At 49.9% G+C, this 18,377-nt stretch overlaps 1 protein-coding gene across 3 annotated transcripts in view; it reads left to right on the forward strand.

The window, feature by feature from the left end:
- TTC39A (tetratricopeptide repeat domain 39A) overlaps positions 1-18,377 on the forward strand; it is a 50,330-nt gene that overhangs the window by 11,304 nt on the left and 20,649 nt on the right. The window contains exons 1-6 of one of the 3 annotated variants that reach the window (XM_019632325.1): positions 1,601-2,123; positions 2,436-3,063; positions 8,560-8,664; positions 13,764-13,895; positions 15,016-15,092; positions 16,387-16,454. In XM_019632325.1, coding sequence (XP_019487870.1) covers positions 8,600-8,664; positions 13,764-13,895; positions 15,016-15,092; positions 16,387-16,454 — 342 coding nt within the window. In that variant the 5' untranslated portion in view covers positions 1,601-2,123; positions 2,436-3,063; positions 8,560-8,599. Of the gene's footprint in view, positions 1-1,599; positions 2,124-2,435; positions 3,064-8,559; positions 8,665-13,763; positions 13,896-15,015; positions 15,093-16,386; positions 16,455-18,377 lie in introns of those variants that run through there. The other 2 variants (XM_019632324.1, XM_019632323.1) reach the window with 2 other exon arrangements.

Genomic DNA, 18,377 nt, shown 5'->3' on the forward strand with positions numbered 1-18,377 from the left:
TCTCAGTCTGATGGCAGAGATAGTCACATAGAAACCTCTCCAGCGGCACCACACACACATGATGTCAGCCCAGGGTGATTTGTGTAGGTCAGAGGGCTTAGGGCAGTGTGTGCCCAGGAAGCCTCTGACCCAATCAGGGAGGGAGGGCTTCTTGGAAGAGGCAGCTTCTGAACTGAAACCTGTAGGGCATGTAGGAGTTTTGGCATATGGCAGGTTCTTAATAAGTGTTGGTCAAATATAATAAAGACTTACCTTGAAGTTAATGTAACATAAAGCTTCAGAACCCCTCACTCACCTGGTCCCTCCCAAGGGTCTGGGAGGACCTTGGCCGTTTTACTTTGGTAAATTTGTATTCTTTTTGCTTGTTTGTTTTAAGAAGTATTTTAATTGTAATCTGAATTGACCCATGGTTAAATGAATGAATAATAAGTGACAAAGGAGGAAGGTGTGTTCTAGGCAGAGGGAACAGCATGTGTAAATGCCTAGAGATTTGAAAGTGTGATAGGGGCCCCAGGCTCCTGTTCACACCATGTAAACTCCAGCTGTCACCAGCGTGCTTTTTTGCCCACCTCCATGCTTTCATACATGCAGCCCTTCCACATGGCGCACCCTTTCCACGACTTCATTGTGTATAAATGATATAAACTTGAAGGCTCAACTCTGTGCCCACCTTTTCCATGAAGCCCCCCAGGGCCCCTCCAGCCTATGTAGCACTCTCCCTTATCTGGCTTTCTATAGGTGACGGTTGAATGTTATCATAGCCTGCTCCTGGTAAATTATCTTTGCTGTGCCTGTGTCTGAGAATCCCAGAGGTAGGATGAGCATCTGGCCTCTGTTCACATATGAGCAGGATAAAAACTCTCTGTCTTTCCAGGTAGCTTGTTTAGATTTAAACAGTAATCCCCTGAACCGCTCCTCTCTGCCACCAGGTGCAATCTGCCTGGCGAGCCCCGGACCTAGCCCAAGCCCTCTTCCCGCTAGGGCTGCTTCTGCAAGCTCCTTTTATTTCCTCTTCTGACATCCTGGAGCTTGGGGCTGATCCATGGGCACTGGAGTCCCTCCTCCTCCTGTCCCCTGCCTTTGTGAAGGGGCAGCTCTAATGGCTGCCACGTGCTCTGATGAGTCATGGTAAAGAGCATCTGGGGCCTGGGGGTGGTGGCTGGTTAACTCCTCATGGGCCAGTGGTTCTTTCTGCCAGGCTGGCTTCAACCCTGGCCCGAGACATATACCTCAGGACTGGGCACACAGTGGGCATCTGAGGAGTGTTACGGGTGATCCCCACATAATCACTGGGTATTCAGGGGAGAGGGTACCAAGGGAGGCAAGAGGCAAGAGTGTGAGCTAGTCAGGAGGGCTGGGTTCCAGTCACAAATTGCCATTTATTAGGTGAGTGACCTTGAGCAAGTCACATGAACTCCACGCCTCAGTTTCCCCATCTGTAAATTGACAGTTAGGGGGATTATTTGAGAAGGCGACTGTGACCTTCTGGCTAGCTGTGAGTGTTAAACTGCGCTATTTTCTGCTTCCTTGTCTCCTCAAACACAGTCACGCAGTGGCAAGTGGGTGGGATTAAAATCCAAACCTGACTCTGGAGGCCTGGACTTTCTCTGCCTGAATGCCCCCCACCAATGAATGCAGTAGGATGATGAAGGGTTCAGGTGGGGGCCGCTGCGAGGCTGGAGCTGTGGAGGAGAGGAGAGTGACAGGGAGGAGGATCTCATCTAGGAGAACTTTCTGACCCCAAATAGGCAGGGCTGTGTGAGGAAGGAGCAAGCGCTTGGTCCCTGGGGCTGCGCACAGAGGGTACCCGGGCATGGGCCAGGCAGGCCGTGGGTGCCCGGCGCTCTCACCTGTCGGAGCCGGGGGTGGGGGCGCAATCCGCAGGAGGGCGGTGGCCGTGGCCCCACTGCGCGGGTGGGCAGCCGGAGGCCTGGCCCAGCCCCGCCGCCATCCCCGCCCTCGGCGCGCCCCTCCCCGGCAGCCGCGTCCGCGGCACCGCTGCACAGCGACGGGCTCGGGTTCCGGCGGCAGCACCTGGGCCGCAGCTGGCGTCCGGCGGGGGCACGCTGCCCGCCCCCCTCTGCGATGACCACGGACGGCGCCCCGGGCGCCCTGCCTGCCGGGTAAGTGCGCGGCTGGGATGGCCCAGGGGACGCGGGCCGGCACCGGGAGGGCCTCCCCTGCGGCCCCCACCCGGAGGCCCGCACTGCGGCTTTTAGCCCCCGGCAGGGGTGGCACGGCACCCTGCACCCTGTCCGCTTGCCTGCGGCTGCTGGAGAATGGAGGCGCTGGCGATCCTGGGTGGTCACTCCCCTCTGGGTCTCAACTTTCTCCTGGATCTGTAGTTAACAGGCCATTACTACCTTCAGAGCCGCCTTCCTCCCCTAGTGGCCTTTACACCTGTGGGTGGACTCTTACTATCACCTCCATTACAGATGAGGAAACTGAGGCATAGCTCTTCAGTGACTCGACTTAGGTCACCCAGGAGGTGAGAGGTTTGAACTCAGCTCCTCCGATGCCAGAGCCCCCACTCGCGGGTCACACTGCCTCATCTTCAGGGGTATTTGGAGGAGTTAAAAGGCTTAGAAATGAACCGGCAGGGCCCATTGGGCACAGCAGGAATCTGGTAATAAAGGTGGGTGTTGTAACTTTCAACATGGCTCTCCTGTCCACTCCCACTCTAACCCCACAGAGGGGCCCTGTAGGACCTCCACACTGCCCCTGTAGCCGTGACAGCTGCTAACTGCTGGGAGACATGGAGCGACTTTCTGCTTTTCCTAGGCCCCAGTGGGTAAGGGGTGGCTGCTGGGAGCCTGGACTGCTGGGAGGTTGCAGGGTGGAGATCCTGCCCAGGTGAGCTGGGACGGGTGCCAGCCCTTCCTGGAGCCTCACCACCAGGGACAATATTTGCCAAGGGCCTCAGGGCTAACATATGAAGAGGGAGGCAACAAGGCTGGTGCCAGGTGTCAACCGGAGGCCTCCACAAGCCCTGTGTGCATTCCAGGCTGAAGGCTTGGAAGTTGGGTGACTGGGGGACACCCTCGCCTGCAAAAGGGTTGCCTGGTGAGTCTTGTCGTGACTATTTTTGCTGTATGGCTTTGGCTAAGTCCTTTATCCTCCCTAGACTTCTGGTCCCTCCTTTGGAAAATATAGGAAGGCTGGGCTGACTGCTCCCTTCTTGCTCTTGGCTGGTCTTTGTAAATCTGGAGCCTGGTTAGGTCTCTTCTGCCCAGTAATGATTGAGTATCGTCCCATTGGGCCCAGAAAAATGGTTTCCCGGTCAGAAGGCAGGCAGAGCAAGGCACCTATCAAAGAATCCTGAACTCCCAGGCTAGAAGATACATTCATCCCTCTTCCTTGCACACTCACATCCTAGCCTGAGTCCTTTCTAAAATTCCAGGCTCCTCTGGCCCCTCGAGGGCCTCCAGGGCAGCGAGCTCACTCTTCTAGTACTGGTAAGCCTTCCTCATACTGAACCATACCTGCCCCTGGCATGCCCTCCAGGTCCCACTTTTCTTTGAGGCTTCACAGGTCTACCTGCATCTGCCCCTGCCCCTGGTCAGTGCCATCCTGTTGAGATCTGAGCAGAACAGAGGCAAAGCAGTACCACCTTCACCTTTGACAGTCATTCAGTCACTCAACAAACACCCCTGAGGCTTGCTGTGGGCCCGGCCTTGTGTATTAGGGTCAGTGGTGAACAAACCAAGGTTTAAATCTCCACCACTTAAAAAATCATGAAATATTTCAAACCTTCAGAAAAATATAGCAAATAATAAAATGAACTCTATGCCCTTGCCATCCAGCTTTTTCAGATATTAACGTTATGCCCCATTTATTTCATATTATTCTTTTTAAGAAACAAGCCATGGCAGAGACCATTGAATGGAGCCTCTGTGGACCCTCTCCCTGCTTCTCTCTACAGAGATAATCACCATCCTGAATTTGGGTTTTATCATTTTTCTAATTGTTTTTATTATTTTGCTCAGTGTGTGTAAGGCTGAAAAAATATGTAGTTTGTTCTTACTTTAAAAGTTTGATGCAAATGGAATCATATGGCATTACTCATTCTGCAGCTTGCTGTCTGTCATTCAGTTCCAGGTTTCTGAGATTCAGCGTCCCCACTTGCCCTGATGTATAGTAGACCACCCGATATAGAGACCCCCATTTATTTATCAAGCCAGTGTCTTGCTATTCACACAATGAATATTCTCGTACGATTGTCCTTTGCACATATGCGAGTGTTCTTCTAGGCTGCCCCATAGGAGTGGGTCATATGGTATGTGCACTCAATCTTTTAAAGGTACTTAGTTTCATTGTAAAAGCAGTACTGCTTGATAAAAGAGATGATGGAAATACATAATCTTAGGGAAAAAAACACAATCGCTAGCATTTCTTGAGCACCTCTTATTGTGCTTTACATTGGCTCAATTGTTCTTCACAGCAACCCTGGCTGTCCCCTACCTCCCATGTCATTGTAAGTCCTATTTCATGGATGAGGAAACTGAGGCTCGTAGAGGTTAAAGAACCTCCCCAGGTTTCTCTAGCAAGTAATTGCTGAGCTGCAGCTTGAGTCCAGGGTTATCTGCTTTCAAAAGTCTTGAAGGCCATGCTGTACTAGGACATACCACCTCCCTCCATGCCACATGGCTTCCTGCACAGCCAAGGGGGATTCTTTGGAAATAGAGTCACAGTCATATTTGCAATTTAGAAAAGTCATTTTGGAAGCGACAGGTCCTCATGGGTATGTTGCCTCACTCTCTGAGCCAAAGTTACTCCTGAATGGTGGAGCAGGGAATAAAAGCCAGCTCTGACTCCAGTCTGCTCCATAAGTGACGTCCTTGCTCTGCCTCCACTGTCCCCCACACGCTTCACCCTGACTGGGGTCAGCACAATGGTGGTTTTCTGTCCCCAGTGGGGACTGAGAGTTGCCCAGCTCCACCCAGCCCTGCCCATCAGGCACAAAGGTAGCAGCTTCCAGGCTGATTAAAGCCCCAGGCTGACACTCCCTCTCAGCCTCCAATCCAATTCCCTTTTCACTTCGGCCTCAAGCCACCCTTCCCAACCATGCCAAAGCTCCTGGCATTGGCCACCAGCCCTGCTGCATGCCCCATCCAGCTTAGCGCCCCCCTCCAATCCTCTATTTCCCCAAGGCACAGTGGAGAGGCCACCCTCACCACTTGGGAGCTGGGGAAAATATTGGCCTGGGCCAGGCAAGGTGGCCTGGAGCAGAAAGACCTTTGAAACTCAGGGACAATCTGTGGAGAAGTGGGGACCTTGCAGCCAGGAGAGGAAGACGGTTTGGTGAGGTTGCTTTTGCAGAAATCATCCTGTCTTCTCCCAGGATCCTGGGAGGAGCAGACTAGATTCCTGTCTTCACTTCCTTGTCTGTCAAATGCAGATAAGAGTGCCTACCTCTCAGGTCTGGTGGGAGAATTGAGTGAAATACTTAGTCATCAATTTAGATAACTTGAAGTGATATTTTCATGGTGGTGAAGAGGTGGTGGTTAAGTGAAATGGGGCCCCTGTCCCCAGCCTTCCTGAGCTCCCCAGCCAGCCACACACCCACTGTGACCCCTCCACTTAGCAGGCCTTGCAGAGCCTCTGTCTCCCTGCCCTGTTCCTCCTGTAGATGCTCAAGGGCAGGCCCACATCTGGATCCACTCTGTGTCCCCACTCCTGGCCCAGAGCTGGAGATTAGTGGGCATTTGTTGGGGTGGGGGGGTGGAGGGTGGGAATCAGCCCTAGAGCCTCCCCAAAGCAACTCCCAGTCTGGAACTGTCACCTCAGACCCACCTCACTACAGTTAAGCAGAAGAGGTGCTGGGGCCACCAGGGAGGTAATATGTTGTCTGTCCATCTGTCTGTGCCTCTTTCGCTCCAGATAGTCCAAGCAGGCAGAACCCTTCCTTGGTGGGGGGTGAAGGTGATGTTGGTGGTTGGGTGTATGCAAAAACGGGAGGCAGGCTCTTGGCTCTGGAATTGTTTAGAGACGGATATAAGCCAGGACAATGGACTTGACTCCCTGGGACTAAGCTGGTGGGCACTGGCTCAGGCAGAAACTTGGGTTAGAACCCATGCTTGCGCATGTGACCTTGGCCAAGTCACCTCTCCTCTGTGCCTCAGTCTCCTCATCTATGGTGAGGGTAACAACCCCACTTCACAGGGCTTAGTGAGAGCTTAAGGAGAGAATGCCAGTTTAACTCCCAAGCCCGTAAGTGCTCACTGCCTCTTCGTTGATTCACCCAACTGAGACAGGTGGACTGAACACCAGTCAGTAAGCGAAGCCCTGAGCACCAAGGAAGGTACTGTCTGTGCCTCATGAAGAGTGATAGGCTGCTTCTGGTGGGGCCTTTTTGGCCATGGAAAGGAACTTGGTCTTTATCCTAAGAGTAATGAGAGGGCAGTGAAGAATTTCAAGTCCAAAATTGTGATTTGGTCATTTTTGGGTTTAAAAAAAATAACTTTGCCTATCATGAAAGGGACGGATTAGAGGAGATAACACTTCCAACATTCTCCCTTAAAAAAAACTACATAGAGGCTGGATGGGTTACAACAAACATCCTTTAAATACATTCCTGAGCTCCCACAAAAGTAACAGAAGTCTTCTCAAGCCAAGAATAAAGAGGGAGCTGAAATCAGGCTGGTAAGTAAGATGAAGCCATAGCAACCCGGGGGTATTTACAAATTCCAGAACCCCAGAACCTTGAGTTTTAACAGCCACTCAAGGGATAGGAAATAGGGTTTTGGGCCTAACCAGCCACAGTTTGAGGAGATGGAACTTAGCCTCCCAACTCCCACCACATGAATCTCGGAACTTCAAAGGTTGTCCTCAGCAAATAGGGGCATTGACCGGAAAAAAGTATCCACCCATCCGCAAAAGGAGACAACCGTTCTGGTGGGGCAAAAAGGCTCCCTAGAAAATTATAAATATTGCCCTCACACAAATTTTGGATTTGACTACACCCTACCTTTGTGGTCCTGGAAATACTAAACTACAAAAGTTCTGTAAGTGGTCTCAGGGTGGTAGTTCCCCAGGGAACCTGGCCAGAGTGAATGACTATCCTCCCTGGAGGGATCTGTACTCACCCCAAAGGGATCTGTCAAATAGGAGCTTAGAGTGAAATTACGAAACACACAAGAAAACAAGTCACTGTGATCGATAGGCACCAGAAGCAAGAAATAGAATTAGCTTCTCTGTCAGCCTTAGATGCTGGAATTATGATATATAGAATATAAATAATTGTGTTTAAAGTGTATAAAGAAATCAGAGGTGGACTTGAAACAATAAGCAAGGTAAAAAATACTACCCAAAATGACCAAGCAGGTTTGAAAAAGAACCAAGTGGAATTTCTGGAGATGAAAACTATAATCATTGAAATGAAAAATTCGGTAGACAGGATAAGTAACAGATCAGACACTCTTAAAGAGAATTAGTGAGATGAAAGATTAAAGAAATTACTCAGATTCTAACAGAGAGAGTCAAAGAAGTGGCAAAGAGACATGAAATATAGCATGAAATGGTCTAACGGAGAGAGAGAAGGAGAAAAGGTAGGAGGCGGCGGGAGTGGAAGGGGTAGTCTTCCATCAGACCTGGGTAAAGATGACAGTGGCCTACTCTGGAGGGCCCTGGGCACAGAAAGGGGCAGGTTAAGAGATGTTCAGGATGTAGAATTTACAGGGCTTAGTAATGGAGTAGACGATGGAGGCTGGGGAGAAGGATGTGTCAAGGATAACTAACAGGTTTCTGGCTTGAGATTGATTTAAGTTGGCAAAGGCTGCGGAAGAACAGATTTGGGTCTATGAACAAGAGTTCAGTTTTGAAGTAGACATGTTTCAATTTGCTTGGGAAGATCTGCATCAGCAGAAGAGACCTAACCAGGCTCCAGATTTACAAAGACCAGCCAAGAGCAGCAAGGAGACAGACAACAAACACAAAAATGAGTAAAAAATATATGTCAGAAGGTGATAAGAGCCATAGAGAAGTCTAAGGACTGGAGTATACTAGAGATGCCATTGGGATAGGCAACTCTTGAGCATAAAAGGCCCTGGGCAGTTCTTATAGGTCCGCTGCCCACTACAGCCCATTGTGACAGTGTTTCTGGGGTTCTAGAGTGCAGGCAGAGGGGGGCAGAAGAAGACCTAGAGAAAGAGGAAGAAAAAGACTGAAGTGGGATTTAGTGGGTGGGCTGTGCCCCCCAGGGGGCGGCAGAAAAGCCCAATGGGTCAGAAGGGCCACAAAGACTTCCTTTACCCTTGTGAGGGGTAAGATAAATTTATTCCTGAGGCTTCCTCGCTCCTCCCCCCGCCCCCGTCCTTGGCCCCTCCCCAGTCTCCTCCACCAGATCTCAGATGATACCCCATTCTGCTCTCTTCCACCTTTAGGAACACTTAAAGGTGGGTCCCAATTGTCCTGTGTCCCAGTACAGAGTGGGCAGCCTGGAGGAGCTCGTGACAGGCATCCAAGGCCCACCCAGGAGGTCGAGTGGGCCCTGTGAGGCTCTGCTCCAGCGGGGAGTGGGGTTGAGGGCTCCCGCATCACACCCCATGCCTCTCTCATCAGGACTCCTGTGAGCAGCCTCCATGAGGCCCTGGACCAGTGTATGACCGCTCTGGACCTCTTCCTCACCAACCAGTTCTCAGAAGCACTCAGCTACCTCAAGCCCAGGTGAGGCTTAAGCCCAGGTTGGGTTTTGGGTGTGTGTGTGTGTGAGTGTGTGTGTGTGTGTATGTGTCCATGTGCACATGTGATTGTAGGTATGTGGGTGTTGGATCACGGAGAACCAGAGGTCTTATGTGAGAGGATCCCCATGTAACTGAATGCCTTCAGCCTCTGGGTCACCATGACCCTCGAGAGTCCCATAAATGGGACTCTCCACATCTGAGAACAGCCATGCCCTCCCCAAGGTCACTATGACTTCCTTCCCCATAGATTCTTGTGGCCTCTTCCACTTTGATTTCTTGGTCCCACTGAATCCACTGGGAGTATCTCCCCCATAAGCCCCTTTTCTTTATTTTTCCCCAAAGCACTAAACACTTGCATTGCCGTTATTTAAGCTTTTTAGGGTAATAATGACAGTCATTTAGCCATTTCTTTTAGCATTCACTGCCTTATTTCTAAATAATAATGCTTATACTCTTCTTTTTTATCACTTTTTTCCGTTTTTCAAAAACTGAAATTAAATTGAGATAAAATTCATATACCATAAAATTCACTCTTTTTGACTTTTTACTTTTAAACATTATCTATTGGTAGACAAGAATTTAGCTTTCTTATACCCCTATCTCATCTCCCTTCCCTCTTCCTCCTCTTATCCCTCTTCCTCCTCTTATCACCATATCACAATATTTGGCTAAATCAATAATCAATGTTTACATTATTATAACTATGTAATGCATGCTCACTGCAGAGACAAGTCATACATTGTAAGGTTACATTTCCTTTCTGGAGTTAATAATTGTCTTGTTTTTTTATTTGCCTAATTTGCTATCCATTTATCCTGAACTCTTTATAACCACTCCATCAGATCATGCTATTATGATTTTTTTCCTAAATGCTTAGATGTAGCAGGTAAGCGCTCTCAGTTCCTCCTTTTCCTGGAAACCAGTCCCCTGGAGGACAGATGTGTCTGCAGCCACCTCCCAGCTGTCTCCTGGAACTCCCTTTTCTTCTCTCCTCTTTGCTTGATCCCAGCTTTTTCTCTCTTGTATTCTCCCTCATTTTACTAGAGCATGTCCTCTAAAAATTTCCTGAGAGTGGCATAAATATAATTTTTCCCCCTCAGAATTTTGAAGGCATTGTACCCTTTTTCCTGGCATCTATGGTGACCTTGAGGCCCCTAATTCTTCTTATTTTGCATGGGATTTTTAGTCCCGCTCCAGAAATGTTTAGAATCTTTTCTATTCCCACAAGTCTGAAATTTCACTATGATGTGCTGGAATGTAGATCTTTTTTATTTGGTACATTTTATTTGACACTCTGTCTTTCAGTTCTAGGAAATTCTCTCATATGATCCTCTATGTTCTGTTTCCCTTTCCCGAGCTTCTTTAAGCCAGATATTTGACTTCCTGGATCAGTCCTCTTCTAAGCGTCTTATCTCCCCCTGCTCCCAATTCACAATTCTTTCTTTCTTTTTTTTCCTTTGACTTTTGGGAGATCTCCTCAATTTTATCATTAAATACTTTTATTGACTTTATTTCTGTAAACATATGTTTAATTTGTTGTGTTCCTCATTGTTTTCTGAATGTTCTTTTCCCCCTAAAACATCTTATTCTTGGTTTTTGGGTACACTCTGTCCTTTATATTTATATTTGGGATACGAGAATCCTTAGGATAGGGCCTGGCATGTAGTAAGCACTCTAATATATAAGTATCTATTGGTGTTATTATCACAGAATATTCTCTTTTAAAAATGTTTTATTCTTTTCCTGTATAATCTCAGCTTTCTCTAGGTTCCCTATTTTTATTGAATGAGGGGAGTCCTCTTCTTGTGGGGGGCTTTTCTTAATGCCTGCTGGTCCCTGGCTATCGATATGGTCATATTTAGGAGTGAGTTCACCCAAAGGCGGACCAGAAAGTCAGCCAAGTAGCCTTCTAATTGGCGTCATCAGCTTTGGGATGACCTGGACCCAGATGTCAGCTGCTCCAGAGAAGAATGCTCTATTCCTTGGCCTGCATTCTGGGATTGGGGTGGGGGTGAGGCGCCAGAGGTCTAATCACGTCTCCTGCCTGCTTACCCTTAATCCCCTCTTTTCAGCTCTAGGTTGTCCTCCGCCTACGTTGTTCCCTGAACCCCACCACCTCCCCACCCAGGAGAAGCAAATACTGAGGCAGGAGACTTCTTTCCCCAAGTCTCCAAGCCTGACCTGTTCAATTTCTCTAGACTTGAGGGGTCCATTTTTCTCTTGCCTGGGGGTCAGTGGCCCAGCTTCTGGGGGATGGGGGTTCCAGAGTGTGATGATCATGATGAGTCTTACAACAGTCTCTCAGGAAGGTGGACTGGGGATATGACCCCCCCCCCCGCACCACCTAGAAGGTACTTGGGCTGGAGAGGAGAGCAGTGAGGTGGGGTCTAAGAGGACCAGGAAGTGGGGTGCGGGGGCTTCAATGAGGAAGAGGATGATTGGAGGCAAGGGGACTGCCTCTGCCTTCCAGCCTAGAACAGCCTCACCCAGAGAGGTCCTCAGAAGTGGGGCCTTAGGCTGGGACTAAGGGGGTGGGTCCCTCAGGACGGATCAGTGGGGGTTGGGTCAGAGTCACGGGGCCCAGATGGCAGGGACAAGGATGGCTGACAAGTAGCTGACAAGGACCTGAGCCTTGGCTGCCTGCAGAGGAGGGTAGCGCTGGAGGCCACTGGGCTCAGCTGACCTCCAAGTGGCCAAGGAGTCCCTGGACCCAACGCCAGCTCTTCTGAGGGTTCTTCCAGTGTACTCCCCACCTTGGCAGCTGGTCTGGGTGAGATCCCAATGGGGGTGATGTTGCAGAGCTGGGTCTAGCTCAGAGGTGAGGGGGCTGGATGCTATATGTGCAAACAAGAACTTTGTGGAGTACAAACTAAACTTGGAGTGTCCGAGGCCAAGGGGATTGTCATACCTCTGCACCCCAAATCCCAGCCCATAAAGAGCTTCCAGGTGGTGGGCTGGCAGGTGCCAGGATTCTCAACCCTCAGGAGCATGTCGCAGCCTTGGGACTCAGACTAGAAATTCTACTTTGCCTGCCAGCTGCCCTGACAGGGCTCTTCCTCAGTCTGGAAGAATTGAGGCAGCTGGGGCTGAGTGGGTGGAACTGAGTCCCTAGACTCAGGCCTGGGGCACAGGGATTAGGGGAGAGAAGAAAAAGGCAAGGGCTTTAGAGTTTAGCCTCTTTAGGCTAAAGAGGCCTGGTGGGAGGTGATTATCTGGGGAGGCATGGGTTTGTGTGCCACCAGAGAAACCTCTCCCCAAGGACAAAGCATTTATTGAGGGCAATGACCCTTGACCCTGGCCGGATGTGGAGGGATTCACATTTATTGAGCATCAGTGATATGGCCCTGGACTATTTAAGGCACCCAAAGTTTTAGGAGAGAATGGTTATGGTATGCATTTTACAGAGGAGAAAATTGAGGCTCAGAGAGGCTACGAGACTCACCAGGATCACACAGCTGGCATCTAGCAAAGCCAAAATACCGGTCTGGGTCTGCGGGAATCTAAAGCCTGAGTTCTGCCCCCACTGCAGGCCGTGGCCTCCTTTCCACAAGCCTGGGAGGTGTCCCAACACCTGCCAGGGCTGGTGAGGGATGAACGAACCATTGTTTTCCTTCAAAAACCTTTGACGCCCAAGGATAATATCACCTGAGGGTCACCCAGAAGTAAAAAAAACAACTTAATTTACAGAGGTGTTTCATGAAGGAGAAAGGCAGGAAAATGGGTAAAGTCATGTGATTATACAATAGAACAGTCTATAAACCTTAGTCATCTTTCTTTGCCCTAAAGTTCCCGGCATAAGCCTGGCACTGAGAAGATTCGTAAATAATTAACGAGGGGCTGTAGGGAAGGGGGTGAAACGGCCGCAGCACCTACTGTGTGTCAGGCAAGAGTCCTGCCCAGCTAGCTCCGTGTAGATGCGGGCAGGTCAGCATTATTGTTCCCATTTTGCAAGAGCACAAATCAAGGCCTAGACATGTTACGACTTCCCCAAGCACAGAGAAAGCCTGTCATTGTTCCCATCCCTCCTTGCCTGTTGCTCTCTCCCTGTGTGAGACTAAATGTGTCCCAGCCCCAAAATACCCTAAGTCGATAGGTCTGGGGCTGTGGAGCCAGGAGGCTGGGGAGGAAGGCGTCCTGAGGCAGGCTTGCTGGGTCCTGTCATGTTGGTGCTGAGGGCAGAGGTGAGTCCCACACAAGCTCTGTCCCTGAGATGCCCACAGTCTGGGGAGAAAGCTGAGCCTCTGCGGTTATGCGTTCATTGTGAGCCGTTATAGATACGTACTCCCTGAGGAGGGAGCCCTGGATTCTCAAAGTGGCCTTTGAGGCATTTGAAGACCTTGACAGATGAGTCTGAAGACGTAGGGGAAGGGCATTTCAAGCTGAGGGAACGGCATGGGCAAAGACCCGGAGGAGGGAAAGTATGGGATTTTCTTGAGGAGAGCATGTGTAGTTCAATCTTGAATGTGACCAGATCACAGGGCAGAGGCAGAAGTGACAAGAGGGCTGGGCTGGAGAGGTGGGTAGGGCCTGCGTTGTGTGGTGCCCTGGACCCAAGCATTATCTCATGGGATGTGGAAGCTACAAGAGGGTTTAACCAGAGAGCGACAAGATCAGCTGATGGAATGTGGGGAGGCAGGAGGTGAGAGGCCAGTGAGGAGGTCCAGGGAACAAGGATGGGAGGAGCCTAGCGGTGGGGCCTGAGGACAGCAGAGATTCCACAGACAGGACTTGGGTTCTGCCTGTGGGAGGTGAGGCAGGAGATGAGAGACAGTCCCGTGGCTCAGGGAAGCATGGCCTCAGGCCAACGTTGCTAACTCCTTTTGTGAGTCTTCACAGCAGCCTGGCTGCTGCTATCTCCACAGAACAGAGAAGAAACTGAGGCTCAGATTTGGAAAATCACTTAGGGCCAGTCAGCTGGCGTCTGAGGTCTTTAGACTTTGAGCAAGTCTGTTCCCCTCCCTGGGCCTCCATCTCTCCCCACCCCCCATGCAGAGTGGGAGAGGGGATGGTGGGTGACGACACAGGGCCAGCTACCTCTGGAGTTCTAGGAGTTGGCACTCCCATGTCCTTTCTCTCTGGCAGAACCAAGGAGAGCATGTACCACTCGCTGACGTATGCCACCATCCTGGAGATGCAGGCCATGATGACCTTTGACCCTCAGGACATCCTGGTTGCTGGCAACATGATGAAGGAGGCGCAGTTGCTGTGTCAGAGGTCAGGGCCACAGGGTGGGCAGGGATGAGGGGTCGTGAGGCCCATCTTTCTGTCATCCTGGCCTATTCCAGTGCCCAAAAATGCCATTAAGAGTGTTGCTCCTTTTGGCTAAGAGACCGTGTCCCCAAGTGCTAAGAGTTGTCTCTGTCAGCACTGCCTCAGGAACCTTGTCAGAGCCACTTACTGAGAGTCTTCCAGGGGTCAGGTCTGATTAGGAGGAGATGAATTCTGGCTCTGTCATTTAATAAGTCTTTGACCTTGGGCAAGTCCCTCTTGGGACTTGACTTTTCTCATCTATAAAATGGGTGTGGTTTTTGATAGGGTTGTTGTGGGGGCTGAATGAAGAAGATACCAATCACAGGACCTGGTGCAGCAGTTCTCAACCTGTGGGTCGCGACCCCTTTGGGGGGCGAATGACCCTTTCACAGGGGTCGCCTAAGACCATCGGAAAACAAAAAGATATTTACATTACGATTCATAACAGTAGCAAAATTACAGTTATAGAGTAGCAACAAGAATAATTTTATGGTTGGGGGTCACCACAACATGAGGAACTGTATTAAGGGATCGCGGCATTAGGAAGGTTGAGAACCGCTGACCTGGTGTATAATTGGTATTCAGTACATGCTAACTGCTTGAATTAATGAACCAGTAGACCCTGAGTGCTTATGTACAGCTGGTCACCATTCGTTGGGCACACATTCATGCTTGGCCAACGCTAGGCCCTGTGCTGGCCACTGGCCACCCAGGGGATCACCAGACCTGGCCCCTCTGATGCCCGCACTGCCTGGTTGGAGAGATAGGTACAGATAGTGACATCCCAGCATGATGCAGGGAAGCTCAAAGGGTCATGGGGGTCCAGATGGAGGAGCCGGAAAGGCTTCCTGGAGAAGGTGATGCCAGAGCTGGGTCCTGAAGGATGACTAGGAGCAGAAGGAGGAGGAGAGAGGGCTCCAGGCAAAGGCAACAGCAAGGGCAAGGCAAAGCCCTGGATTTGGGGGAGTTGCCAGGAGTTCATTGTGTGTGCAGTCCTGTGGAGGAGCAGAAGATGTGGTCGGAGCCCACCTGGGCCCCTCGCTCACTTTCACTGAATGATCCAAGACCCCTTTGTCCTCTTTAGGCACCGGAAGAAGTCCTCTGTAACAGATTCCTTCAGCAATCTGGTGCACCGCCCCACTATGGACCAATTCACGGAAGGTGCGGCACCCAGGATGTCCTCTCAACCCCGCTGACCCCAGGCAGCCCAGTTCCAGGTCCAGGGAGGGGTGGGAAGGGGAAGTTATCCTCCGAGTCATCACTGAGGGCGCAGAGCCCTGGCCTAGATGCGGGACACGTGGGTCAAACCTGCGGCCTTTTGAGGAGTGGCTCTCAGGTGAAGGGGGAGCAGACGAGACTCACTTAGCTGATAGCTTTACCTGCTAAGAACCTGGAGGTCCAGGAAAGAAAATTCTGTCACCAGGTCCGTGTGCTTTGTTGCTCAGGCCAGGGTGGCCTTAGCATTGTGTGTGCTGTTAGGTCTACTGGTTTAATTATTGTAGTGATCGCATGTGTCCCAGAGGGAATGTGGTTTTGGAAGCTGACGCACTGGGATGAGACAGCTAAAAGCAGTGGAAGAGATAGTCTGGGCTGCCAGAGCCTGTGTGGCATTTTTGTGCCGTGATCACACGTAGCTGTCCTGGAGGTAGCAGCAGCCAACCATGAGCAATTTCAGGCTCTTCAGTGCAGGGGCACATGGCCTTCCCCACCTCGAAAACCCTAAAAATGTCCAGCAAGAAACAGTGCATATGAAGGTGTCACTTCCTTCTTCATACCTTCCATGGCCCCCTGCTGCCCACAGGACCAAATCTGTAACCCCCCCACCAGTGTCGAAGTCTCTGCCAGCTGTCCTCTGCCTCCCCTCATCTTTCCCTTCCCCCTTAGTCTCTCCCCGCCTTACCCCATTTTAACCACCTGTGGCTCAGGGGTCCCCAAACATCTGAGTTGTTTGGTTTTCCTAGGTCTCTGCCTAGAAAGCTATTCCTGTCTCCATTCCCTTTTCAGCTCAGCTGTCCTTTCTTCTAGAAGCCTTCCCTGACTCCAGGCCTGTGTTAGGCCCCTTCCCTTCCTCCTACGGCTTCCCTAGATCAGGATTTTCTTCACTCATCAGTTCCACCCGGTGCCTGCTCCTTGCTTGGCTCTGGAGGGGTGTTGGTGCACAGCCACCACCGTGATGCTTGGGGAACAAGAGAGCAAACCTGAGGGCCCCGTGCTGGCATTCTGGGTGGTGGGGTGGGGGAACAGGAGGAAGACAAGGGGAGGGCAAGTGTAGATTAATTTGGGACAGTGGTGTGTGCTATGAAAGAACCAGGCCTGGGTGACGGAGTGGATGGGGATGGGGAGGGTGCTGACTCAGGCTCCCTTGGCCTTTTGGGAAGTGGGGGTGGGAGGATTTGGCTCAAGCCTCCTGCCAGGAGTCCCAGGAGGACACAGGGCTTTGGTTTTCTCCCTGCAGAGGAAATCCATGCTGAGGTCTGCTATGCAGAATGCCTGCTGCAGAGAGCAGCCCTGACCTTCCTGCAGGTAGGGACCCTCTACTTACACAAGCAGCCTGGGGACTTCAGAAGATGGAGCACTTTGTCCAAGCCAGAAGGGTCTATAGCAGCTATGATCAGCGCCCTTGCGGTTCAGGCGAGGACCGAGGCTCAGTCACCCCAACACTCCTGGCCCTGGTCAGGCTCAGTGGCAGAGGTGATGGGCTTTACCCCCTCCACACTGAGCACATGTGTTCCCATCCGCTACCAGGATGCACTTCCCCCTTGTGACTGCTGTTTTCCTGCTAATGGTCACACGGGGTGAGAGGCATTGTCACAAAGCCTGCTTTCCACTTGATTTATTCAACAAACAAGTTGAACTGATTCATTCAAAAAGTTGATTTGTAGCACCTACGACATACCAGGCTTTGTGCATATATTACAGGTATGTAGTTTTTACATACCTTACACACAATGCATGTTTGTTTTTATGTACATTTATGTATATTACTTAATCTTCCCCTCACAGGCCTGCGAAAGGGAGGGTTTGAGGGGAGGAGCCACTTTCCCAGGGCCATATGGTTAGCAAATGGCAAAGCAGGGATTTGAACCCAAATCTGGCTTACTAGGAGCCTATGCTTCTTACCACACTGGGAGTTATTGAGTGGTATTTTATTTTGTTTGTTTATTCTAGTACTACACATGATATTGGGTTGTTGGAAAAGTCATGATGCATATTTGCAACAGATGGCACTAGTTCATTTTTGGAAGTACTAGACTCATTTGCATCTATGTTATTGCTATGTCATTTGACAGCTGACAAGTTTGGCTTCATTCTAAAAAAAATTGAGCGATTTGGTTGAGTTTTAGAGATTTTACAACAAGTTGAAGATGGAAGACCAAACTGTGCATTTTTGCCATATTTTACTGTTTTACTTCCATAAAGGGAAGAATGTGAGTCAAGCTCGTGAAAAGTTGCATAAAGTTAACAGTGACAATGCTCTACAAGAACGTTAGTGCCAACAATGGTTCACAAAATTCCATGCTGGTGATTTTGATCTCAACGATGCTCCTCGGTCAGGGAGGCCCACCGAGGTTGATGATGACAAAATAAAGGCATTGATTGAGTCAAACCCATGTTACACGACACGAGAGATTGCAGGAACATTGAATATCCATCATCCAAGCGTTCATGACCACCAGAAGAAGCTGGGATATGTAAGCAAGCTCGATATTTGGGTTCCGCATGAACTCAAAGAAGTTCATTTGATGGCGCATATAAACATCTGCAATATGCTTATTAAACGTGAGGAAAACGATCCTTTTTTGAAACGACTGATAACTGGTAATGAGAAGTGGATTGTTTACAACAATGTGGTGCACAGAGGGTCTTGGTCCTGGCGTGATGATTTGCCTCAAACGACATCAAAAGCAAACATTCATCAGAGGAAGGTTATGCTCTCAGTGTGGTGGGATTTTAAAGGTGTCACATTTTTTGAGCTGCTACCAAGGAACCAAACAATCAATTCGAATGTGTACTGTCGGCAATTGGACAGTTTCAACGAATCCATCACCCAGAAACATCCAGAGCTCGTTCATTGTAAAGGAGTTATGTTCCATCGCGACAACGCGAGACCACACACAAGTTTGATCACCTGTCAAAAATTATTGGAGCTTGGATGGGATGTGTTGCCACACCCACCATATTCACCTGACCTTGTGTCATCAGACTTCCACTTGTTTCGCTCTCTTCAAAACTCCTTGCGTGGTTTAATGTTCAATTCAGATGAGGCTGTAAATCAGCACCTTGTTCGGTTTTTCGCAAATAAAGACAGGTCCTTCTGTGAACAAGGAATTATGAAGCTCACTGAAAGATGGCAAAAGGTTATCAAACAAAACGGGCAACTTACATTGGTTGAATTTTGTTCTTTATATAAATAAATGAGCTTTGAAAAACATAGACAAAATACGT

This window comes from Hipposideros armiger, unplaced genomic scaffold, assembly GCF_001890085.2.
Source record: "Hipposideros armiger isolate ML-2016 unplaced genomic scaffold, ASM189008v1 scaffold_1120, whole genome shotgun sequence".
NCBI classification, from domain to species: Eukaryota; Metazoa; Chordata; class Mammalia; order Chiroptera; family Hipposideridae; genus Hipposideros; species Hipposideros armiger.